General features: G+C 37.3%; 1 protein-coding gene across 1 annotated transcript in view; it reads right to left on the bottom strand.

The window, feature by feature from the left end:
• LOC121417499 (double-stranded RNA-specific adenosine deaminase-like) overlaps positions 1 to 26,733 on the bottom strand; it is a 36,168-nt gene extending 9,435 nt beyond the window's left edge. Inside the window, exons 1-3 of the mRNA XM_041611221.1 lie at positions 26,440 to 26,733; positions 1,015 to 2,592; positions 342 to 619 (exon numbers count right to left, since the gene is read on the bottom strand). Of these exons, the coding sequence (XP_041467155.1) occupies positions 342 to 619; positions 1,015 to 2,592; positions 26,440 to 26,442 (1,859 nt within the window). The 5' untranslated portion in view covers positions 26,443 to 26,733. The remainder of the gene's footprint in view (positions 1 to 341; positions 620 to 1,014; positions 2,593 to 26,439) is intronic.
• Positions 26,734 to 26,992: the final 259 nt, after the last annotated feature.

Here is a 26,992-nt window from a genome sequence, read left to right as displayed (position 1 = left end):
AGCAAAAGGGGTGTCGGAGGGTTTAATTAAACCTGCTAGAATTTCCAAAGCAAGAAAATCCATGGAGGTAAACATTTTTTGGGGGGATCAAGCCAAGAGCTTGGACTATTACCCTTTTTATTTTTTGCATGTCAAATTTTTCAGAAATCGATCACTGCCCCTCACGGAAAACTAGCTACGGGACTGGGCCATGTTTAGTGTTCCCAAACAGTAAAGTGGGGCAGATACCCACACTGCTTCACAATTCCTCTACAGTATGCACTGTAACTTGCAAATCCTATGCCCATCTTTATCCCCACGTACCCCTACTGATCTATGCTGTTATCCCTTCCAGTACTCACCTTGGATTATGTGGTGGTCCAGACTGCTGAAGAAGATCTATTGAAACCGGTAGATGCCTGGCCTGGGCATACTCCGTCAACGCACTCACAGGGTTCTTATTGATAGCAGCAAACATCTCATTGTTGATTGCCTGACCTGTCGACGACCCGATGGCTGGTGCATTGTGGGAAGACTGTGGCTGGGGAGCTGGTGATGCTGGGATAGGGGTGCTGTTGACTTGGTTTGCAAAGGAATTGGGGGGCATGTAAGGCATGGTGGTAGCTCTGATGGGGGCAACCTGTGCAAAATGTAAAGTTGTTTTTATTCAAATGAATTCAATTTTCCTGAATAGTATACATGAACCTTGTCAGCTTAAGACATTTACATGTTGGATCTGAAATATTATATACGTATGTTCTCCTACAGAATACTGACCATGATTCAATATTTAATCGTTCATCGCATTGAATATACATTTGTGAAAAGAAAAGATGGAATGTCTGGGAATCATGCCCTAATTTGATCGCAACTCTGTTACACTGCACCATAAGTTCATACTTTAATAGATAAAACACCCAATCTTTAAGAGGAAGTAGTAATGGGCCCATAGCAGACTGAGTTGCCCTTGATATTGTTTAGTTGCATTGAGATGTAACTCTTTTGCAACCTGCCAAGGATAGGAATGGTACATACCTGAGTAGGAATGGTTGGTGTAAAAGAAGAGACTGGGATAAAGCCAGGACCTTGTCTTCCTTGATCCCAACTCTGCAGAAGAGACCGAGGATCAGGAGGAAGCATGCCACTCTGATGGTTTGGCGCCCCCATTGGTTGTGACATGAGAACTCCGGGTGCCCCCGTCACCAGGTTGACATGGTTTGGAATCTCCATCGGTTTGGTGGCGCCGTTCATTTCCATTGGCTTTTTCTCCTTGGTGATGAGGTCGACGCCTTTCTCGTTGATGTGCCAGGTTGGAGGACTGTCCGTGACTTTAGTGATGTATCCCCGTTTGGCAAGCCCATAGAGCGAAGGATTCACATCTTTGGCCTTGCCTCTGTTGAGACCTACATTATGGACTATCTCTAGAGTTCCTTGAGTCTGTTGATTGCTCAATGCGCACAAAACCTTCATCTCCATGTCCGCAGAGGCAAACATTAACGTGGCAAATTCTGGCGGTATCCCCGCATTAATTGCTGCTTGGAGATTGACTCTTTCATTATGGATGGACTGTCTGTCGTCGTTGGTATTCAGGAGTGGTTGAGGACTCTGAGGGATGTGCGGGAATGGATGTCCAGGAGTTCCCTGGAACTGCTCCATCTGTGGTCCCATGTTTACCATCTGTGGAGCAATGCCTGGCACGGGAGGACTCACCATCCCTGGAAACTGACTCGGTTTCGGTTGCGCCTGTTCTGCACTTTGCTGCTGCTGCTGATCAGTCTCGAGAATCTGTCTCCCGTACTGGGTGATGACCCACATAGGGGGAGACTCACACACTTTTCTTACAAGTCCTTTCTTTTGCATACTAAACAAAGTTGGGTTGATCTCCTTCTTGGTGCGGTAACCAAGCTGTTTGGCAAGATCATTGGAATGAATAGATTCTACTTTTTCGTTCAACGCCACCAGTAACCTATGGTCCATGCCATTTGGCGTGTATGGCTTTGAGAAGCTTTGCTGCAGTTCGTGTGGTGGAGGTGGCGGTTTTGCAAACATAACAGGTTGCTCGGCCGTTTCTGAATCATCACTTGAGCTGGAATTGTTGGTTGGCGAAGGCATGGGGTCAACGCCGGGCAGAGGATGTGTCCCGTTGTACCCGGAGTGATTTGGAGGAAAAAGCCGACCTGCATCTATGGGTGTGGAATGATTAATAGGACGACCCAAAGGCTCCGCGGCAGGAACGTCACCTCCGCTCCCTTCCTCCATGACTTCCGTTTCCCCGACATCCTCTCTGTCGATCCCACCGCTGCCACCAGAAAGGGCTTCCTCCCCAGTTTCTTCTGCCTCCTGCTGATTGTCCCCATCCTCTGCGGTCGCACCATGCAGAGGGCCAACAGTCACCTCATGTTTTAAGCCCCATTTTGGAGGTGATGCGGACACCTTCAAGATAAGGCCGTTCTTTTGCATCCGGTACAGCGTGGGGTTAACGTCCTTGCGAGAACGCCTTCCCAGCGATCGAGCCAATTCAAGAGTTTCCATGGAACCATTGCTTTCTTTTAATTTATTGAGGATGCTGTTGGCCAGTTCTGTATTTGAGCCCATTTTTCGCTTAGAAGAACCCTGTAAGACACATACAAAAAAAATGTATGAATAAATAAACAAAACCCAATATTCTCCCAAACAGTGATGAGTGCTATGTTTGAATCGTATAGTCATCATTTAACATATATTCAAACAAAAAGTAATTTGCAACTATTTTTCCTACAACAGGATTTTATAATCTAATTGGTTCTTTTTTAAATTGTTCCTAAAAGCTGATACATGTTTAACAAAAAAAATCTCTTAAAACTGTAATCTTGGTGATATACATGTATGAGGCATGAGTATTATATTAAATTGGCCAATTAATTTCATCATAATGAACTCTTTAAAAACATGTTGCTGAGCTATTTCTCAGCAGTGCATATCTCAACAATGCTACGAGTCAAAACCAATACATCACATAGATTTGGTACATGGTTGTCAAGATGAATCACATGCATAATACATGAAATGGAAAGCATGCATTCAGAAATGAATTCAGATGTAAGAATGTCTACTGGACTATTGAAGAGTGTATGTATGAAACCATCATGAATACACAAGAGTAGCATGCCTAGAAAACACAGTGCCTGGAGCATAGTACAATAGAAACATCCTTAATTCCAATTACTGACACAGATTAAACCTTCATTGTTTAGAAATTAGATGTCAATGAAAATCCCTAAAATTGTTAACAATTCAATTTTGCCAATTTGCGGAGACATGGAAACTACATCCACTGCATGATGCTTGTGATTTCTAAAGCCTACAACTCACAATAACTAGAACTTACCATTATTTGAATATTTGTTAGAGGGGCCATTAATAGATTCCCATTTTAAATGAACAGATTTATGTAAATAATAATTTATTTCTAGTTAAAATTACAGGAACTCTTGTAATTTTAAGAATAATCTTGAAACATTATTTTAAAACAGAAATATATCAAGAGTCTCCCTGACATGATATTGAAATTTCAACATTTTTAAATGACTAATGTTTTTTTTTAGAATAAAGTCCCCAAAATATATAAATTCATGCTACTACAAGCTCAGTTAGAAAAAAGAAAACAACGCACAGAACTCAGATTAGGAACAAACATTCCAACAAATATTTCAAAATAAGCTAGTGATGTGATGGTGGTGGTTAGTGAAAACAAAAAGAAGCAATGGACACTTCTTCCAACACACACGTTCATGTGAAGGGCCCTGTCTTACAAAGAGTTACGACTGATCCAATGAAACGCAACTCTATGGAAATCCATCAGTGTCATAATGTCTTCTACAGGAAATTTGCAAAATGTCCTTTGTAAGCAAAGGCGCACACACAAAATTGTCAAGAAAACAATGATTTTATGTAATCATCATATCTACAAAATATTTTGAACAAACATATGTGGGTGTTGCTGGCTTTCAATTGTTGAGGTTGATCAGATCACTCACAACTCTTTGCTGCCTTGGGGTCCGTTGCAGAAAGAGTCGCGTTTAAACGCAAGTCAAACAATCAATCGCAAGTCCCAAATGCGCGCTGTTGATTGGTTGAAAATCAAGTTGCGCATGATTTTTAGAGTTGCGTTTGATTGCAACTCTTTCTGCAAAGGGTCCCAGGTCTACAAGAAGTCAGTCTACTTCATAGTTTGTCTTATATAACACATACATGTAGGCCAAACTCATTTGGTCTACAATCACTTTGGTCTAGTTGTCACTTGGTCTAATACTTATTTGGGATTAGGCCTACTGTTATCGAGTCAAATGTCTATTTAGTCTAATTTCCACTTTGTCTACTTTCTCTGCCACACTTTGTCAAATTAAAAATAAGTTTGTTAATAATAGCACATTATCAAAGAGAATATTAAAGTGGTGCTAGACCAGTTGGGCGGTAACACATCATTTGCTCCTGCGACAATTGATCTAGTCATATATAATATCTAAAAGGATATGGTTAGGATGTAATAGAGTTTTGGATTCAGAATAGTTACCTGAAAAGAATTAAGGTTTTTCTTGTTTTGGAGGTTAAGTTTTGTTTTAACTTGAAGATTTTCCATCGGAACAATTGTCACTAGAGCAAATGTCATGAAATCGTTAGACCATGTGGGGTTTCATAGGCCTACATGTAAATGGGAATTAGACAAAGTGTGAAATGGGCTATTACGTGGTACATGTAAATAGATCATAGACAAACGGGTTGTAGACAAAATGGGAATTTAGAACATGTGGGATCAGACCAAAATAATTGAAAATGGAAAAAGCGGGTTATATGTAGGCAAAGTGGCCATATACCAAGTGAATTTTGAAATGAGTGAAATTTTGAATGAGTGATGGAAGTGATGACACGGAAAAGAGGCTGCATAGAGGTTGCATAGAGGCTTCAGGATTCTCATATTCACAATTAACAGAATGATGAGTGTACAAGCACACCAATCAACATCAACCCACACTCATTAGATCACTCAAGACCTTAATCTCATGTGCCATTTTCATTATAAAACATCCCACATAGCTCCAACACAAAAGACCATGGGAAGGACGCATGCCTCCCCAACATCCACTCATCGCTGAGACACTGCATTGGGTTTCATTTCCTAGGGGGTCATAAACACACAGATTGAAATGGATGGGACTGAGGCAGGGACACTTGTCCTCTGGGGGGCAATCATTCCTGCGACATCTGCATGAAAAGCTTGGCCAACAAGACATTGCTTGCACTGGCATGAATATTTCATCCCCTAACCAGGTGGAAATAAATAGGTCAATGTCAACTAAAATAGTGAAAGCATGAGGCGATAAAGTAAACCATCCCTCTGGGGTTAATAAAAATGCACATAAAATCTGGATTATAATACAATTACGGCTGCTTAAATGCTTTAAATATTTCAAGGAGATGGCATAGCAACAAAACGTCCCTTGCCTGTACTAAAATGAACATAAAGAAAAACAAAATGATCTATTTTGCTTCCAAGTTATTGAACCTTGTTCAAGAATGATAGATATGTACTGAACAATTTCAGGTTATATACATACATGCATGTGTACATGAAGCCTTGATGGCCTACATTGTACTTCTTGGAGCTGAAGTAACCAGTTAATTTTATGTAACGCCAGCTTATTTCCCCTTTTTAAGATGATAATTACAAATAACCATTAATGATCATTTGTTTTCGTTTTTCATCAATTCACGAATTAATTCTATATTTTATCATATTTGTTTTATTTATTTATCTATCAATGTATCCATCTATCTATCTATTTATCTATCTACCTATCTATCTATCTTTCTATATATATATCTATATATCTATGTATCTTTCTATAATCTATCTCTCTCTCTCCCTCTTTTGGGGGCGAATTTATGTAAGAGTCAATGTCATGAAGGATATCTGCTTGCATCCTGTTGCCAGCAAAGCTCTCCTAAATAATGATTATCATGGTTGTCAACCTTACATGTATTTACTGGGAGTATATTACACTGTATAGCCCACAGCATGCATAAGAGTTCTACAAATAACCCACCCCCCCCCACAAAAAATAAAAATAATAATACTAATAACAATACTAGAATAAAATGAATAAATAAATAAATAAATAAATGAATGAATAAATATCTACCTAAATAAAGATAATTTTTCTTTAAATAGAAAAAAACAAAATGGACAAAGGGGAAAGTGGCATAAGTGAGAAAACTGCTAATTTTCAACATTTCAACATACAGTAGTTTCAAATCTACTACAGATATTGATATTTGAAGTGTGATCTCCTTTTCTTAAGCATGCAAAATCATTGTCCAAGGAGCATTGCTATTCAAGACATACAGTTATGTCACTTTTGCTTTTACCGTCACATATTTGATACCTCATACATGTAAAAGGTAAGAGATCAATACACAGAGTAATACAGAGTAATACTCTGATTCAAAAAAAATAATAAAATGATGTTTTATCATTGATGTAAATATACATTTTACTCTTCATACAAGATATACGGTCATATAATCAATTTTCATGACTACCGATCTAAATAGCATAAATTGTATCTGTCTCCCTCCATACAAATATTACTTACAAAAAAATGTACATGCTATTAAAAACACACTATGCAAAGGCCAGTGACTGGTGACCTCATCTCATATTTATAATGGTTGCTCACCGTATGTCACCACCACTTATCTATATGTAGCTTGGGGATTGAGAGTGGTGAGTCTGCTTCTTAACAAGTCAATAGCCATTGACTATCAATCCACAGATCCATCCATGTATGGTAAATTACAGTTAGAATGATGTTTTAGAAACATGTAACATTGTTTTACACATTACAGTACAGTTGATTAAAGGGTTTAGCAAAAATTATTTTTATCTAATTTAATTCTAAATTATATAAAGTTAATGTTGCATAAAACAACCACTGTACAGTTCATAAGTGGTGGTGATAATGTAACTTACCTATTTTTCAGCACTTACTACATGAAAATGATATTCATATTACTTGCCTACTTTAGACAAAAAAGGCAAAAGATCTACTGTCACCATTTTTATCACCAGTTTGATTATACTATTATTATCATTACTATTATTATCATTACTATAATTATCATTACTATTATTATAATTACTATTATTATTATCATTATTATTATTATTGTAATAAAAATGATATCATTTTTATTATTGTTGAAAGGATTATTTGTACCATTATTCTAGCCATTGATCACATCTTCATTAGGAGTTGTAGTAGTAGTAGTAGTAGTAGTAGAAGTAGTAGTAGTAGTAGTAGTAGTAGTAGTAGTAGTAGTAGAAGTAGTAGTAGTAGTAGTAGTAGTAGAAGTAGTAGTAGTAGTAGTAGTAGTAGTAGTAGTAGTAGTAGTAGTAGTAGTAGTAGTAGTAGTAGCAGTTGTTGTTGTAGTAGTAGTAGTAGTAGTAGTAGTAGTAGTACTAGCAGTAGTAGTAGTACTATTAAAGTATATTCAATTTATACATAATGCTACAGATATACAAGAATATAGAAAAGGAACTGAACCACTTGGTCAGTAGAAATCCAATGACATCTATTTCTACACGCTGTAATATGTAAATGAAAAACACTTCACGATGAGCAGACGGTCTTACTGCCTACGGGTATATCACTATTCCTTACAGGATCCAATATAGGCTTGCTAATGCATCATGCAAAAAAAAGGTTCACAAAATATTGAGTGTAAAAATTCAATGGGCAATAAGACAACAAAAAAGCATGGACATCTTTTTTGTAAAAGAAAATCAGCATGAAATATGGTATGATGTTTTGTAACCAAATGAAGCGATGAGCGGTACGTGTATGGCTTACAGCCTACAGCTATTCTTACAAGTTTCCAATGAGCATGTTCACACATTATGCAAAATACGTTCCACAAATTTTGTGAATTAACATCAAATGAGAAATGAGATTATATAACAAAAAGACACATTTTCTTTTCAATGCAAGAAAGAAAATATTATTAAAGAATAAAAAGAGGAAAATTGTTTCTTGTGAGAGAGAGCAGTGACCGCATATCCTGGGGGTGGAAATAGCAGAAAATTTAGTAATTTTAGTTATTGACTTTTTTTTAGTTTTACATGTTGATGGTGTAACACCCATCTTGGAAATCCATCAAGGTCATATTTCTTTAGGAAATTAGAGCAATGTCCTTTGAAAACAGAGAGAAGCGATTTTAATTGTCCAGAAAACAGTGAAAGTATACACCATATCTAGAAAATATTTTATAAAAATTTGTATTTTAGAAATACTGGCCACCCAAAGTTGTGATCAATCGGATCAATTGCAACTCTTTGTAAGACAGGGCCTGGCTCTGACTCATTTCAACACAAGATATTCAAACAAATCTTGACTCTCTCTCTCTCTGTCTCTCTCTTCTTCCATCGCTAATTATTATCTATTATTGTATAGATTCTGAATGTCATCAAACCAAGTCTTATTTGCTGACTAATGCTTTCTCCCTCTCAAATTATTAATACTCCTGATTAAATCTGATTTATTACCTCGTCATAGGGCAAATGCGAGTAGATCTAAATGAACAATATGTTGCCAAACAATGTTGCATGACTACTGTTCAGCCAAAAAGAATACTCTGTTGTTGATGAAACACATGAATACAGTGCAATTGGCTTGATCAGATTTGGATTTAGGGGGTCCAGTGCCCCCCCCCCAAACAAAAAAATGGCACTGTGCCTTCCCTCATACACTGTAAAAACTGTGGTGTTAAAACTGACACCAATTGGTGTTAATAGAGGACCACACCCTGAGGCTTTAAAATTACACCCTAGAGATTGAACATAACACCACAGAGTGTAAATGTAGCCAAAGGTGTTGTAATAACACCTATAGGTGTTAAACTAACACCATCAATTTAACACCAGTGTAAAAGAACTGGTATGGTCCTCTCTGTACACCGTTTAACACCACAGTTTTTGCTGTGTACAAGAAGTGCCTCTTCTTTTTGGGGTGGGGGATTACTATTCTTGGGGAATGTGTGGTCAACAAATTATTATCAAATAAAACTTTTCAATGATTTTTATTTATTTCATTGAACTGAAAATGTTCCTTTTTTATCCAAATTGACAATAATTCCATTTGCGATTGATCCTGTTTTGCTGCACTAAATTCATGAGATTCTAGAGCCATTCCTGACATTGAAGTAACAGTGGCATAGAGAAAAACAAATTACATGAATATTGTATGAAATTAATTAAAGTGGATTCGCATGAATAAAACATCATAGAGCGCATTGTACTCAATTCATAACACGTTTTGTTACCTTCGAAATCCTTCTTCATGGTCATTTTCTCTGTCGCAAGCACAATTTTCCACAAAAGAATCCTGTTTCTATGCGGTATATTACGACTAATAAACTTGAGTAACAAATGCTAATTGAAACACATACTCATTCAACATAGAAGAGCATCAAGCACATAAAGGAAATATATTGTATAACAACAGCATAATTAAATTGGTACACAGCAAAAACTGTGGTGTTAACCGGTGTACATAGAGGACCACACTAGTTATTTTACACCGGTGTTAAATTGGTGGTGTTAGTTTTACACCTATAGGTGTTATTACAACACCTATGGTTGTTACATTTACTCTTTGGTGTTATGTTCAATCTCTAGGGTGTTATTTTAACACCTCAGGGTATGGTCCTCTATTAACACCAATTGGTGTCAGTTTTGACACCACAGTTTTTACAGTGTACAATTGTTTGATAGTATATCAAAGTACAACATAAATGTTTTGTGTGTGTTTACAAACCGGATGGATTCTATGCAGACAAGGAAACTAGAATTAGTAATAGTATTAATAATAGTTTAGTTTTAGTTTACTCCAACGATGTTGTAGGACGAAGCCTGTTCATCGATCAAAGTAGAATGTCTTTTGCTGCTCTCCTTCAAACAAAATTAGATGCACTACTTATGTTGGCAGGGGTATCGTAGCCAGCTAACAATCCCATGAAAACACACGAGAATAGGAATTTATATTTAACCACATAACTATAAATAATATATTACGAGGCACATTATTGTTTAATATTATTGTATTTTTTTCAAATAATATTCCATTGTTCCTATTATTTTAATAATAGTATTGAAAATAGGCATTTACATTGCACCATTTATCTAGAATAATCTATTACAAGGCACAATGTTATCAATATTCCATTGGACCTACCATAATTTAGCTAGAACATTTCATTTCAGTTAAGATTATATCTTTATATTCATGTGCAGCATGTATGTAGCTCACAACTGATAACTGTAACACTCATTTCATCGTGAGAAAACATTCATGTTTCCACTGAGTAGGCAGTGTTCATATAGAGACAGAATAATTTGAGTAGAGTCATGTGAATATGCATTGATGAGAGCACACCAGTGATAAAGCACTCATGTTCCTACAGTAAAGGTCATGTTTAAATACACTGGTCAAACAGCAAAGAGTTGAGTGAATTATGCATTCATGAGAGTTTGAACTCTATGATGAAAAAGCATGAATGTTAATACAGTAAACATGGTGTTTATACTTAGGGAGATTTAGTTACGAGTTGTGTGAACATACATTCATGAGAGCAGACATTTACTATGAATGAGAACACATTAAATGGGTGGTGTTTATACAGAGAGGATTAATGTTATCATAGAGTTGTGTTAACATGCATTCATGAGAGCAGACATTTACTATGAATGAGAACACAAAGTGAGTGTGTTTATACAGAGAGGATTAATGTCATCATAGAGTTGTGTGAACATGCATTCATGTAAGCAGGCAATGTTTGCATTAGGATGTGAAGTGTTGGGAGAGGATGAATGAATGCAGCAGCAACGTTGTTTCACTTTCAAACTTCGCCTCATGAAATTATCATAATCATACAGGCATTGATATTATCTTCAAACAGCTTTTACCTCTACCTCCCCCCCCCCCCCCATCCTCCTCTCTTTGCTCTTTCAAATTTTCTTTCTCCTTTAAGGACAAGTCCACCCGTAAAGTTGATTTGAATAAACAAGGAAAAAAAATCAAACAAGCATATTAAACACTGTAAATTTCATCAAGTTCGGATGTAAAATAATAAATGACATTTTAAAGCTTCGCTTAATTTCACAAAACAATTATATGCACATCGTGGTCGGTATTCAAATGAAGAGACTGATGGCATCTTCCACTCACTATTTCCTTCATATTTTATCATATGAAATATGAAATACTTTAATTTTCTCCTAATTGTCAATGCTTAATTCCTCCCCGAACATGTGGAATTAGCATTGTTTAATTTGGTCCTTATTGTCAAATCTGTAAAAGAATGAAATATTACATAATTCAAACAATAAGAAATAGTGAGTATAAGGGACTTCATCGACTGTCTCATTTGCATCTCACTGAGTTGTGCATTTCACTGTTTTGTGAAAAATAAGCGAAACTTAAAAATATCATCACTTTCTTATGTTAGATCCAATTTTGATAAAATTTTCAGCTTTGTGCTTGTTGGGCTTTTCTCTATTTATTGCAATTAACATTTTATCTGGGGTGGACTTGACCTTTAAATTCTCTTCAAGTATTATTTGTTCTCCTAATAATCTGTTTATCTTTGTGTCTAGACACATCAGCTGCTCAATAGTGAGCCTTCTCCCTCCCTCCCTTCCATTCATATTCTTTGTCTCTTCACCAATACCCTCCTCTCTCTGCAAGTCTCTCCCTCTCCCTCTCTTCAAACCCCTCCCCTACACACCACCATCAAGCTTCACACACACATGATAACAAATTGTCCCCAGTACTTTAACAAGATTAATGAAATTGCATCAAGTAATTCATATTATTCAATTAAGATCCATGTCAGCCTAAACCCTCCTTTGTTAGTGGGAACCACTCTAATCATTTTTGTTGAGTGAATCCCTTCACCAAGACCGAATTGCCACTTGGTCAACACCCACTCTGTCTACTTTCCATTAGGTCTAATCGTGCTTCCTCTACATAGACCTATACATCTACTATAATGTATCACAGTTAATACCATTCTATCTCATTTACAGTTTGATGATTTGTATAGTGCAGCTACTATAATTGCATACTTTACTGGGCTTGATACTTGGTATCATATTATCACCCCGGCTGTAGCTGAGCCACCATATAGGCGCTGCAGGCATTCAAGGAATGAATCCTGTTGGGTACCCATTCACCTCACCTAGCTGGGTCGAGTGCACCACAATGTGGGTAAATTTATATGAAAAACACGCCATGGCTGGGATTCGAACCCACGTCCCTCTGACTGAAAGACGAGAGTTGTAACCACTAGACCAAGTCGCCCACCAGTTTAATAGGATTGCCATTTCATCTCATCTCCACTTGGTCTAATACCAATGAGTCTATATATATATATATATATATATATATATATATAGATAGATATATATTGATATATTTCAATTTTCTTTTCTGCAATCACCAATGTATAATCATTTTCTGTAAATTTGATTGTGATATGTTATATATTGTGTATCTGTAATTCTTTTATTAGTCCTGTACTTCGTTCTAAAAAAACGAGTAACCTGGACTTATTTTCATTGTTTGTAACTTCCCTTTGTTTTGTTTTGAATAAAGGTGATATTAAAAAAAATAGAGAACTGTTTATGAAACAAATTATCATTTGACAAAGAATATTTAAGAAGATGAAGTGATATAGACCCAATAGCATTTGACTATTAAGATGATATACATATACATGTACATAAAAATTATACAACTGAGCCATAGACCACTTGGGTTCAGCCATGATATAAATTTCTCATGATAAAGACGAATACTCAATTCAAAGTTGGATCCAGTGCTAGTCGATATTCGATTCCAAAGTTCGTAGATTATCACTGTCAACATGATATATCGCCGAGCCTGACAATTCATTACGTTAATTATGAGCTGGAACTCTACTAGAGCAGGGAATGGGGGGGAGTCAATAGATTCCATGAAGATAATAAAAAACTTCTTACTTTACATTTCATTTTCAGAAAAAACAGCCATGCATGATGCACCTAACCATATAGTTTTATCTTAACACTCATGGATGCGTGCATTGCACCCTGGTTGATTTTATTCCATGGTGATCTGCGAAGAACGTTTAATATGGGAAACTTATTTATGGAGCTCCACCAGATATGGTACCTGTATTAACCTTACATTTTCTTTTCAGAGCTCATTCAGCCATGCGTGTAATCATACACATTATATTTGGCCCATCATGCATTGTGCCTCGGAGGACGAGGGGTTACCTTCTTCCACTGCGACGACGAGAGGAGGGTAGGGTTAATTAGCATTTATAAGCATTCTGAAGGTTGCAGCCGACAAGCACTTGATCACAGAGTGCGTCATTCGAACCATCCATCAACTTCTGCATCGCCGGTTCGCCAGACATCCACTGATGTGGTAGAATAATCGTAGGTCACATTTAGTTAACCAACCCTCAATAGACCCGATTACTACATGTATATCTGAAAATTAATGCATACTGGTTAAATAAAAGTTGTTCTTGACAAGAAAGCTTGTCAGAGGTTTGTCAAATGCCAACTGTAACAGAATGTTCAAACCGTCCATCAACTTCTGCATCGATGGTTCGCCAGACATCCACTGATGTGGTAGAATAATCGTAGGTCACATTTAGTTAACCAACCCTCAATAGACCCGATTACTACATGTATATCTGGGGAGCGTTTCATCAACATTTTTTGTCTGACAAGTTGTCAGATCTGACAACTTTCCTTGATTCTGATTGGCTGAGAGGTACTGTTACTATGGTAATTGTCGGATAAAACAGGACTTGTCGGATAAAATCCTTTCATGAAACGTTCACCTGAAAATGAATGCATACTGGTTAAATGAAAGTTGTTCTTGACAACAAGAAAGCTTGTCAGAGGTTTGTCAAATGCCAACTGTAACAGAATGTTCAAACCGTCCATCAACTTCTGCATCGATGGTTCGCCAGACATTCCATGATGTGGTAGAATAATCGTAGGTTACATTTAACCCTCAATAGACCTGATTACAAGAGAACTAATTAATGCAAGCTGGTTCAATGAAAGTTGTTCTTGACAACAAGAAAGCTTGTCAGAGGTTTGCCAAATATAACAGAATGTTCAAACAGTCCATCAACTTCTGCATCAATGCTCAGCCAGACATTCACTGATGTGGTAGAATAAAATTTGTAAGGTACACTTGTTAATTACTCCCTTCACAATAGACATGATTATTTAATGTACATATGAAAATCTAATGCATATGTTTTAATGAAAGTTTACAAGAAAGCTTGCCAGAGGCTTGTCATATAAAGCAAGAGGATATTCATACCATCCAACTTCTGCATCGATGGTCCGCCAGACATTCCCCAATATGGTAGAATAATCATAGGTTACATAATTTAGTTAATCAACCCTCAATAGACTAACTGATTAGCTGATTGCTACATATGGAAATTAACGCATACTGATTTAATGAAAGTTGTTCCTAACATCCAGAAAGCTTGCCAGAGGCTTGTGAGATCTAGCAACAAGAAATTCAAACCATCCATAATATTCTGCATGGATGATCTGCCAGACATTCTACGATGTAGTATTATAAGATTTGTGGATTATTTAGTTGCCCCACTTCAAATAGAACTCATTGCTTACATTGGGAAATTTATGGCATATTTATCAAATGAAAGATGTTCTTGACAACAAGACATTGCCAGAGGCTTGCTTGGTATAGCATCAGGATATTGAAGCCATCCATGGAATTCTACATTGATGATTTGCCAGACTTTCATCGACGTGGTAGAATAATTATCGCATAGTTACCCCACTCACAATATCAAAACCTGACTGCTATACTTTTCATTTAACACCAAGAAATATTGGTTTGCCAGATATAGCAACATGATATGCATGTAAACCTTACTCCCAACTATTTCTTTCATTACATACAGATTAAAGGAATATAAGACTCCCAGGAAAGGAAACTTAAATCACTCAGTTTTGTTTGTGGAGGTGTCGTGGTGTAGTGGTTGAGTCACTTGATACTTAAATCAAGGGTTGAGGGTTCAAATCTCAGCAGGTACTAAACATGCTTGTTAGGAATTGGTGGCACCAAATGATTTTTTTAATCAAATGAAAATTGCAGAATGCTCAATGATGTGACAGAATTATAGATTTGATGGGTTTTTAGTTGTTGTTTAGTTTTAGGAGGTGTAGTGGTTCAGTCACTCGATTCTTAGCCAAAGGTCGAGGATTCAAATCCCACCAGGCACTGAATTAATGACGTTTGACAATGCACTATCCACAATTGTCACTTTCCATCCAGGCGTTAAATATGGATACTCAACGTCGATGCGATTGGGCAGGCATGTTTGCACCAATAAAAATCAGTTGCCTTGCCTGGATACTCCCCAGAGAGTGGAGATGGTGCACATTACATGTGGGACAGTGATGGATCCTATGAATGGGTAGTAATAATCACAATTTTCCTGAAGGCACGATAGCTCAGTCGGTAGGGCGGGAATTCTTATTCTGGTGATCCACGTTCGATTCCCACTTGGTGCACTAGTGCCCTTTGGTAAGGCATTGATACTCAGTACCAGGTCCTTTGGAGAGGACCTTAAGCTGTCGGTCCTCTGGTTGCTTGTTTACAAGTGTTCATGCTTTCTTAGCAATCAGGTAAAAAATCACCGCCAATCGCGATGTAAAGCTCTTAATAGAAACACAAAGTATGAAGCGCTTTATTAGATGTAACTAATTTCTATTATTATTTATTATCATTATCATAATAAATAAAGCAGACTCTTCATTGTGAAATATTGGATTCAGTTCTATTAGAATATGTGGGATAAGACCAGAAAAGCATTGACAAAATAATAATAATAATATAGGGTATTTATATTGCGCACATATCCACTTTGTTACATGTATTGTAGGTGCTCAAGGCGCTCCTATATTACCCGGCTAAGCTCGGCGTTCATAGTGCACACAGCTTTTTAAGGAATTAATCCAACCAGTACCCATTTACCTCACTTGGGTTGAGTGCAACACATTGTGGATCAGTTTCTTGCTGAAGAAATTTACGCCATGGCCGGGATTCGAACCCACGACCCTCTGTTTCAAAGTCCGAAGACTAATCCACCGGGCCACAACGCTCCACAAATACAATTAGACCACGTGGGGATAGACCAAATGGATATTACACAAAATAGCAACATATCACGAACCAAGTGGCAATCCATCGTGTGCAATTGCACTACCTTCATGTACGAGGCAGACATGATATTATAACTAATTCATCAGCGCTACTCTGCTATGCAAATCAACCTGCACTTTTTACAGGTCATTACGGAACTCCAATATCAGCATTCGCTATCGGATCAGAGCTTGTATTAATGGCAATAGACATCATTTAATTGGCGGAACTGAAGTTATGTGACTATATATTCATTCCCATTCTGCCATAAAGGCTTCCCATACTCAATCTAGTTTTCTTTACGGCACATTTTCCTAAAAATGGAATAAACACATACACTGTATATGTTATTAAAATAAAAATGGGAAAAATGTTTTGAGGTTGGTATGATATAATCATAAAGCTGTTTAGGTTGGATGACTAGAGATATTAGATATCTAATCAAATGAAAGGTTTTACTTTTTTAAATGAAAGGAATGCCATGTAAAAAACAAGCGTCTAAAGCGACATTGAAATTTAACTCAATATTTTTTCGTAAACCTGGTATAAAATAATATTAATATGGACCATTTATATAGCAGTACAGCTACTATTAATTAACTCAGGGAATTTCTCCCTATCGGGGACCCATTCACCTCACCTGGGTTGAGTGCGGCACAATGTAGGTAAATAAATGAATCTGTGGGAAATACCACTGCAGAGAAAAGTGATCTCTTTTAATATATTTTTTTAAGGGGTGGGGGTTGATAGTGGAGAAATTCTAGGAAAAATGTTATTTTAGGAAATCTTAATATAGCACCAAATAAGACATGCTTAAAGCTTTTGATAGTCTCTTCTAAAAAGATTGTGTTTGCATTTGACAAATGCTGATAGAAATTTTAATAAGAATTATTTTGTATCATCATCTGCTCATAATATAGATCCCGATATTACTACAACTGACTTAATCATTTCATATTTCAGACAAAAAGTCTCATTACAATGCGAGATTGAGATGAAGCCATGAAGACTGATGTGATTAACATCTATTATTCTGGTAATAAGCTAAGTTCTTGAGACCATTACAAAAAATATGGGATACATGATATTATGCAGGGAATAATTTTCCTGGTATTGCATCGCATCACAATTTTCTCCACAAAGTCATTTTTTAATTTTGTACATAGCATATTTTTTACATAGGACTGTGCATTATTTAGTTGAGAGCTTAAATTCTCTCATGACCAAAAAAGCTATCAAATTAGTAAAGCAAAATTATTCTTATAATTATTATACACTCAAGATCACAATGAATACGGAAGCAAAATTATTCAACGCTGATCAATAATGATTATTAGTCTTCATCTGGAACTTCTTAAAGATTATCACAGATACATATGTACATGTACATGGGATGTTACCAATTACCGGTATGAAAAACTCAAGACCACAACAAATAACCTGCAAGTAGGAACATTCAACGCAGCCAAATAAAGATGATTATTTTTCCCTCTCAGTTTCATTTTGGGATGAATCACTGCTACCATACCTTTAATAATCTGACGAAGGTACAGATCGGGGAAGCGAAACGCGTTAGCTCAGCGTGTGAAATCAATTAAGAAGCTATATTGAAAGCAGTGACACGTGTATCTTGTTATTACCGTCATGGCGATCCAGCAGCTAGATGATTTAAAATGCAGATTAAAAATCTCTCATTCATATAGTTATGAATATCTCTGTAATATTCTTCCTATGCGATGTGTTTTAATATAGAGGTGGGGAAACCAGATATGGTGTAGTTAATTACATTAGGTTAATTAACTCTATTGCAATGTTAATTACACAATATGAATTACCACTTGATATTGAAACTGAAATTCAATTTGCAGCAGTAGCTCAGCAGCTGCAGTAGTAAGAGGTTTTTATTTGTATGTTATATTGAAGTTTATGTAGTTTTAGAAGTAGTAGTAGTAGTAGCAGCAAAACAGTAGTAGTGGTAGTAGTTAGTTGTAGCAGTAGTTGTTGATGATATTGGCAGGAAATTACTAAATTGTTGCAAACAAATGATATTAACAATAAAATAAGACATATCACAAGGAAGAAAGCAAAAAATGACAATAAAATAACGAGTGAATCCTGAATTAAGGGGTAGAGTGACATTTCCTTCTTTTCAAAACGCATTCCATTCATTTTGGCAGAAAATCTCAGAGATGGAGCATCTTGCCCCAACCCACACCCCTCCTTCCGTTACCCATGGAAACAACATTACACAAGTGGCAGCAACGTCATGTAGTTGCCAAACTGTAATGTTCACCTTCCTCCAAATAAGTTTACTACCACGTACTGTCTGCAGGTTTGAACAAAATTAACCAAAGTTCATATTGAAATTGAAAAAAAAATGGAGAAACTTTTAAAAAAGCAGATGCTGGGAGAGTCTTCATTCCAGGTGACAGTTTGACATTGAACCCGGATTAAAGAGGTCGGGAATACTGAGCAAAAAAGTCGAGGTAATAAGTGCCAAGGAAGAGAGAACGGTTCCACCCTGGCTCTCTAAACAGGTCGGTGACAAGAGAACAAAGTTCAAAGAATAAAAAGGAGGAAAGAAAAACACATCTCCCTTGGAAACCTCTGGCTTTCTTGTAAATCCGGAAACATCAATTTCTGGTTAAACTTTAAAAGAACATTTAGTGTTTACATTTCAATACAGTCTGAAGGGACAAGGAAATTGAAGGGAATTTTTCCCACAAAGTTCTGCTTGGTCTACATGTATTTTCTTCTCGCATACTGATCCTTCATAATCTCCCAATAAGTGGTTTCAAACCGCCTCGATCATTAGAATCCCCGTTAAATTATGAGAACTTTTTTAGGCTACTACTCCTTGCATTCACACCACCCCGAAACATACCTTTCCGGGATTAGTTCCTGAAGTTACGAGCATGCACATTATGGTCTGATAAGCAGGCAAGGCGCAAGATTCAAAATCGCTAGCTTAGCAGCCACCAACGGCGCCCGCGCCCAACTACACGCTGGGCTAAAAGTTCCAGTAAATTGCTTTCACATTGCCAAAATACCTGCGACCTTGGAAAAATCCCCGCAAAAGTTCTAGTAATTTTGACAAGTACTTACTATTTAGTGGAATTTTTTCTTTCAGGGAAATTACGCATAATTTGCTTTCACATTGCCAATACTACCTGGTATTTTCTGATCGGGTAAATTTCCTGATCAGAAAATACCGGGAACTGACGAACTTCGTGGCGGTCTGAAACCACCTATAAATTTGGTTAAACTTGAAAGTATTATGGTAAACCTTGATATGAACATTAGTGCTTACTCTTTAATATAGTCTAAAAGGACAAGGAAATAAGAGTATTTAACAGAAAACTGCATGGTCTCCATTATCTTGTCTAAGATTCTGACTTTCTGATCATTCATGATCTCGTACATGTACAATTATTCAAACTTTCCATACAGGCCCATGTAACAATCTCTAATTGACATTGGCCTATCAGGATCATCCTCGCATATGCATTTTGCTCAGTAGACTGAATAGGAACCAATCAGAATTGCCCTTTCAAATTAGCGATTAATCGCTAACCTTTTTGCTGTAATGGAGACAAGGGCATATAGCTACGATGCAAGGGGGAGGGGAGGTAAGGGGAGCAGAAAAGACCCCCCAAAATGATGAAAAAAGCTTCAGAACTTTATACTCTGATGAACAATGAACAGACTGCAAAAAATATACATCACTGGCATCAGGAGTGAATATAAGATATGATTTGAGAGCCTTTTCCAGGGGTAGCTCTTTTGAGATGTAACTCCGGTTGGCAAAGGGGGCAAAAGACCTAAGGCCTTATTCACATTGGGCGGTGTCCAAACTCACACATATAAAATGTTTAGACCAACATAAAGTCATACTGCAATGAGCAAATCTTTCTAAATATTCACTTATACATATAAAGGAAACACAATTTTTTTCCTGGGGGGGGCGCGATAATTTATAGTGGATCTAGATCGAAATGGAGGATGGAAAGTAATGAAAAAATAGAGAAGGTGGGGGATGCAAGAAATATGCTGAAGAAATTGAAGAAGGCATTAAAAGTCCTACTTTTGACTAAAGGTAAATCTCCCAAAACATGAAAATATTTGAAAAAGGTGTATTCGATATCAAGTGTGCGTGTACAGCTTTCTCTACTAAATAGATCACTTTCTTGTAAAATGATAACCATTTCCAGTCAAAATACTGGGAATAGGGGGGATAAAAAGATAACATGATACGCCCCCATTGGGACTTGCACTCTGTCAGCCTACATGATGATATGTGACATGTGAATGGAACCATAGGGTGTATGGAATATGTTAAAGAGACAAACTAAGAAAGAAAACATAATTTGAGGTGTTGATATATTAGCAGGTGTATAAACATGAATGTCAGTACGCTTATTTAGAGTATATTGATCAGGAGGTACCAGAAAGTAGTTTCAAATTTATCTGCCTTGATATACATGTTTACGCCTAGAGAAAGAAAGTGAAAAATTTAGCTTTAATTACGTCTTAGATGTATACAGTTAAAGATAAATTCCAGTTTTGGTAACGATCTCAAAATGACTTTTTACAGAATCTAATATAATGACCACCCAAGTGTCTGTTTGTATGAATAAAAAATATGTGCCAAAGGATTCTGGAAGAAATTGTGTAATTGCTGAGAAATAAGCAAAATAAGCGCGGATTCGGTCACTTCCGTCGGGTCTTTATTCCAGCAATAATAATACACTGTCCCACGTGTACCTATCTGTGTTGGCGATCTTCAGTGTGATCGTATTTCAGCTTTATTTTATGATTTCACAAAGTTAAGTTTTATATGTAACTGTACCATATCTAGATCCAAGATGATATAGTCATACTTAACCTTGGTTTTATAGACTTTCTCGCGAAATTTGTGTTTTACTGCAAAAACTATCATTTAGCTTAAACGTAGCAATAGGGTTTTATGCTTTGTTTTATACTAGGACTACGGTAGAGTTTAGTGTTAAATCTAGGGTTGACGTTAGCCACTCAGTTATTAAGTGAATGTAATCTACAGCGGAGCAATTGTCGCTGAAACAATTGTCGCTGGAGCAATTGTCGCTGAAGCAATTGTCGCTAGAGCAATGGTCATGGATGGAACCAAGAACTCAACCTCTATCTACTGCAGCTTTAGGCCTGAGCCATTGAGATAACATCAACACAGGTCTTTATGGACAGATAGGCTTCAACAGATGTAATGTGATAGCCTCATACACTCATACCCTTGGGATATTAATAGAGTAGGCACTTGTGAGAACATTGCAATGTCAAGTCCCCACTCAGCAGGTGTAATATAAACATAGAGGTCAATGGGAGGTCAAGGGGAGGGGTTAGGGTCAAAGGTCAGAGCAGGAGCATGAAGGCTGAAATAAATAAGACATATCTAATTGTGGCACATTAAATGAAAAGAGGTTTGAATATAAAAAAATATATCCTAAAGTAAACACTTACGCAGTAGGGTCTATTTGGGAAAGATTAAAAAGAAGTTTAAAAAATAAATATATATATGCACACTTAATTTTCACTGCAAAAGTTGGACACTTTTGGACTCTTGCACTTTTAATAATACCAAAATACCTCTTTATACATTTCTCATATCCCTTTCATAAACCTAATTATGCGGCTAATAGCAGGACCAGAGTTATCCGCATTATTTTGATGCTGCTATCGTCCGCATAATAGCAGCATCGGGACCAGATTTTGACTTTATGAACGCATTTCCAAATAATGCGGATAATTACCATGGTGCGGTCACAAGGTCACCCTTTTCCAACGCAACCGCATCGGAGGGGGTGTGTGCGGTTGCCATGGCGATTATCCTCTTTTTTCAGGACGGGCGCTCATAAAAATAATGAGGATTATTTTCGGAGTTTATGAACGCAATTTTTATTGAATTATCCGCAATACTCTTAGGTGGCTAATTGGAGGATAGGTTTATGAAAGGGGTATCAGTTTCTAGATTGCTTTTAAACTCTCTAATCCCTTTTCACTTTTAACTTTCCCTTCATCATGATTTCATACACCCCTCATCGTTTCTGATAGCATTCTCTCCCCCAACCCCTAGTCTGCAGGTTCAGACAGACCCTTTGTTTTCTCAATTTCACATACTGCACAATGCCGAGTCTGAAGTAGTGAGACAAGATTCTCTATGTACTGTGGCTGGCTCTACCCTTATTTGATACTAGTTAGTCTTTTGAGTCTAGTCTTCATTCTAGACCTGTATTGGGTTAAGTGTCAAATATGAGTCTGTACCTTGAAGACTACCCAACCCCCACTGCTCTCTTGTGCTCTCTGTGTGTAGCTGTATCCTAATTCCTCCTCCCATCAAGACTCACTGGACAAAGTCAAAATAAGAAATTGTTTCCTTTCTATTCTCCTCCTTTCACCCCCTCTATCTCGTTATCTCCATCTCCCTTTTATCTCCAATCTGAATATCTCTCTTTTCCCATCCATCCCTTCTCTCACTTTCTCTCTCTTTCTTTCTCTTTCTCTCCCTCTCTCTCTCCCCATCTCTCTCTCCATATCCCTATCTCTTGATTTCCCTGGGGGATACCCATCCCACTTTGTCAGGGGATGATACCGAGGTGTCACGGTGATGACTGGCATACTATCGCCATGGCAACCCGCGGTAAACTAGATACCTGGCATGTAATAAAGTGACCCAAAATGAATGACAACTGAATACATAAATACCTCCCAATTTTGGTTTTTTTATTTTATATAGCCATTAGCCTACATGTGTCGGATTAAAACAAAAATACACAAGGGCTTGTAGTGATATATTGCCCCCCAAATGTCTAAGTTCCCTGGAAATTAAAGAGTCCCAGAAAAAACCTTATCCAATTAAACAATTATTATATAGGCAGTAGTCAGTGTAAAGAACATGTAGCCCTGGAAGATAAAGAAAATTATTATTTATTTTTTTGGCTTATCATTATTTCTGAGGAGTCATCTGGATTGATAATTAAAGCATCCATAAGTTATTTGATTGTGGCATGCTTATTAATGTGGTAATAGAGGTGTAAATCTACATAAAAGGAACAGAGGTACCGTATGAGATGATTGGGTATGCCTACTTTTTTAAAAGTAAATCAATTCAATTCAAAAGTTTATTGATATAAAATCCTGACATTGAATGAGTACCATCAAAACAAACAAATGTCAATGCATGACAAATACAAGTTTAAGGTGTTATCCTAAATCTGAGAACTCATTTATGTAGATGGTACAGTTGTACACCCCCCCCCCCCCTCCCCTCAAGGGTATGTTTAAATGTAGAATACACGCAAAATAAGGGCAGGTTGGAAGGCTGATTGATGAGAGAAGGAGAAAGACGATTTCAACCATTCAACAACTTCCGTCCCCCACCCCCCTCTCCTACCCAACTCTTTCCCCTTCTTCATCCGTCCCCCCCCCCTCCTCTCCAACTCCTTCCCCCTCCTCCATCCGTTCCCCCCCCCCCCCCTCCTCCATCCGTCCCCCCCCCCTCCTCCAACCGGCCCCCTCCCCATCCACCCTTTCCCTTTACAGTGTCTGCCTTCCTCTGCAGACAAGAATGCCTCCAGTGGGGGATGACTAAAGATCCCCAAGAAATGCAAGAAATACGAGAAAATGCAGAGAATTATGAGAAAATGTGAGAAATATGAGAAAGTGCCATTCGGGGAAAGAGCTTGCGTTGAGAGATGTTCTCTGATGTACTTCGGCTGTCTGAATATTTTCACTCATTCTTCCATGTATAGGCTCATTGTTCAGACACAAAAAAAGGCTGGCAAAAGTGGCATTTGTAGCCAATTACACATTTTCTGTTTACTAAAAATATGGTACCTGAATAAATGGTCATATGCAGAGGGAGGGCAAGGGGCAATCACCCCCCCCACAAAAAAAAAAAGTCTCTTAACTTCCCCAACCTTGTAATTTTCTATTAAAAAACATCAGTTTTAATGCCATGGCTTACATGTTTATAATGAAAAAAAAATCGAGTTTCCACACTGTGTAAAATAAAATGGAAATTGAACTGGCATAAAATTTAATTGAATTTGATGTAGTCAAATCAAATATACATTAGAAATGAACAATTCCCTACAGCATTAATGACAATGTACAACAAGTGGTTGATTTTTAATAGGCAAGTAGGCCTCGGTGTAGAACTCATCAAGAATAGAAAATGAAAATAATTTTAAAAACAAAAGGAAAAGAAAGCAGAGTAGCAGACCATATTTCATAGCCTCTACCAGAACAATAAAAAGCCTTCAATTATATATGTCCCTACTTTCAATTGAACATCACAGAGAAGATAATATGCATTTTCTCTGTTTCAAAATCCATTTCATTAGCAAGCGAAGGGCATTGATTTTCTCCATTCGTCCGATGATGGGGGAAGGGGGAGGGGCATTAAGTAAAGACAGCGTCTGAAACAGTCATAATGACTCACACACGAGGATTTCGATCTCATCTTAAAGAGCTCAAGTCACATTTAATTTTCTCAGTAAACTCACTAGATTTTAAATTGATCAATCCACAAATCATCTCCCTGCTTGAATGAAATGGTACGCTGTAGAACTGCTGGATTCTCATATATTCAAGATGGCGGTCTCCAACATTTTTATTTTACATCTACATGTAGGTACCTTGCTCATCTTTTGATATCAAAGAATATTAATCAACAGAATATAGATGTCAACATTTTATCTTAAAAATGCAATTTGTTTTCTGATTATCTGTTTGTCTTTTGTATGATTCAATTCCTCAATGACTCAACTATACTATGTTCGATAATATTGTTGAAATCCAGAAAATGTATTGTCTAATTCTAAGAGAATAAAAACTATTGTTATCAATCGATAACTGAAAAATTGGCATTACTAACAATCAAGAACAGGATTCAAAGCTGCGTAACGACAGTGCTTTGTTATACAATTAATGCACATTTATGAGTGTGTTATGACGATGCAGCACACTCGAGGGTATTTACAATTATGCGAAAGCAAGAGGCGCTTGCGCCGAGTGCTTTTGCATAATATTGTGAATGCCCGAGAGTTGCTCGCATCGTCACTAACATCACGAATCTTAAAATGTGCATTAATTGTTTTATAAAACGGGTCGGCAAAAAGAATTTTTCATGGAAATCTTGTTCAAATCCCTCCAACTTGTGCACGATCGCACAGACGAAGAGATCACAAGACTATCAATTATGACATCACAGGCGTATCTACTATGCGCGCCTAAGCTAAGTAATAAGCGCATCAAAATCCTAGCCAGCCTCATTTACTGAACGCGTATCAGTTTTTACGTGCTATTGGAACTAATGCTGCACAAAAATTGCATAGTGCTGCACAAAAAATGCACAGTGCTGCACGAAAAATGCACGACTGGAAGGTTGCACATAATAAAAGCATGAACACGTGACTTGAATACGCACTCACCATTGGCTACATCCTTGAACCCGTTTTATAAAAAGCTTTAAGCTGCACCACAATTGACCTGGGACACCACAAGAAATCAACATTTGGCAGAATTGAGTGTTCTATTAAGGTTTATAATTCATCCGCTGTACAGAAACTCACTACCGATGCATCACTCTTTATCTTTGTACGTAGGATTCTTGCCAATTTGAAAATTTGTTGTCGGTGCAGGAACGCCCTTAGTCTTAGAACTACACTTTTGCGCACTGCATGCGGGCAGAAGCGCACACAAGTTCATTGCGTAAAGGCGTTTCTTCACCAGTGAGGTGCGCGGAAGCGTGGTGCTAGAGGCTCTCATCCTGCACCGACACAATGAATTGAGGGTACAGTATACAGGACAATCTCTAGAAACCTTTCCCCACACAATCTAAATCTCGTCCTCTCTTCAGTCATTCAAAAGAAACTTGTTCCATAATGTCCCAGTCATAAACTCCTTCTCCTATTACAATATACATGTAAGTAATCAAGTATGTTCTTATAACAATTTAATTCTTTCCTGTAATAGTACACATGTTTATAGATTGCGAGTTGCCTTTATCCGAGTATTCTTTGGAATGGATAAGTATGCATTTATATGCAGTTATCATGAACTGGTCACCTTCGCAAGTGAAAGATGAACATTATCATCATCATTATTATTATCAATAACATATAATCATGATTACACTTACCATAATACATAAAAAACTGCTATAAAATTAATCCTTGTATTCCTCTACAGCCCACAGTCACAGATACCACTCCTGCATCCAATTCTATACCTCCCCAGGAAATTAAACCGGTCCCTTCTCGTATCAAAGAACATCTACCGGTGTCTTCCCGTCTCCGGTGACTTCATCAGGCATCGGCAGCTCCTCTTCCAAGCGAGCCCCCTGCACCCAGCGATTGATTTCCCCAAGTATACGTTCCTATATATGACGAGCAGTGGTTTAGAGCTCACTGTGCATCTCTGCGTCAGATCTGCTCCTATTGTAATAATGCTATTACCATACCATGCGTGGAGCTCGGAGTGACTGCTGCTGTGTGTGGTGAGCAGCAGAGGGAGATAGTCTTCTTTCCAGACTCAGAATAAGGCTGTTGGTTCGTAATGGCTTTAATTATAAAGAGACTAAATATTTTTAATTTATGTTAGTCCATCTCTTGTCTCTATCTGAAAATCTCTATTAAATGAACAAACTTGAACTTACTAATGCTAGTACTTTCCAACACTACTACGAAACTCTG

The sequence above is a fragment of the Lytechinus variegatus genome, chromosome 6, assembly GCF_018143015.1.
Source record: "Lytechinus variegatus isolate NC3 chromosome 6, Lvar_3.0, whole genome shotgun sequence".
NCBI lineage: Eukaryota > Metazoa > Echinodermata > Echinoidea > Temnopleuroida > Toxopneustidae > Lytechinus > Lytechinus variegatus.
This window is presented reverse-complemented; position numbering and strand designations above follow the sequence as displayed.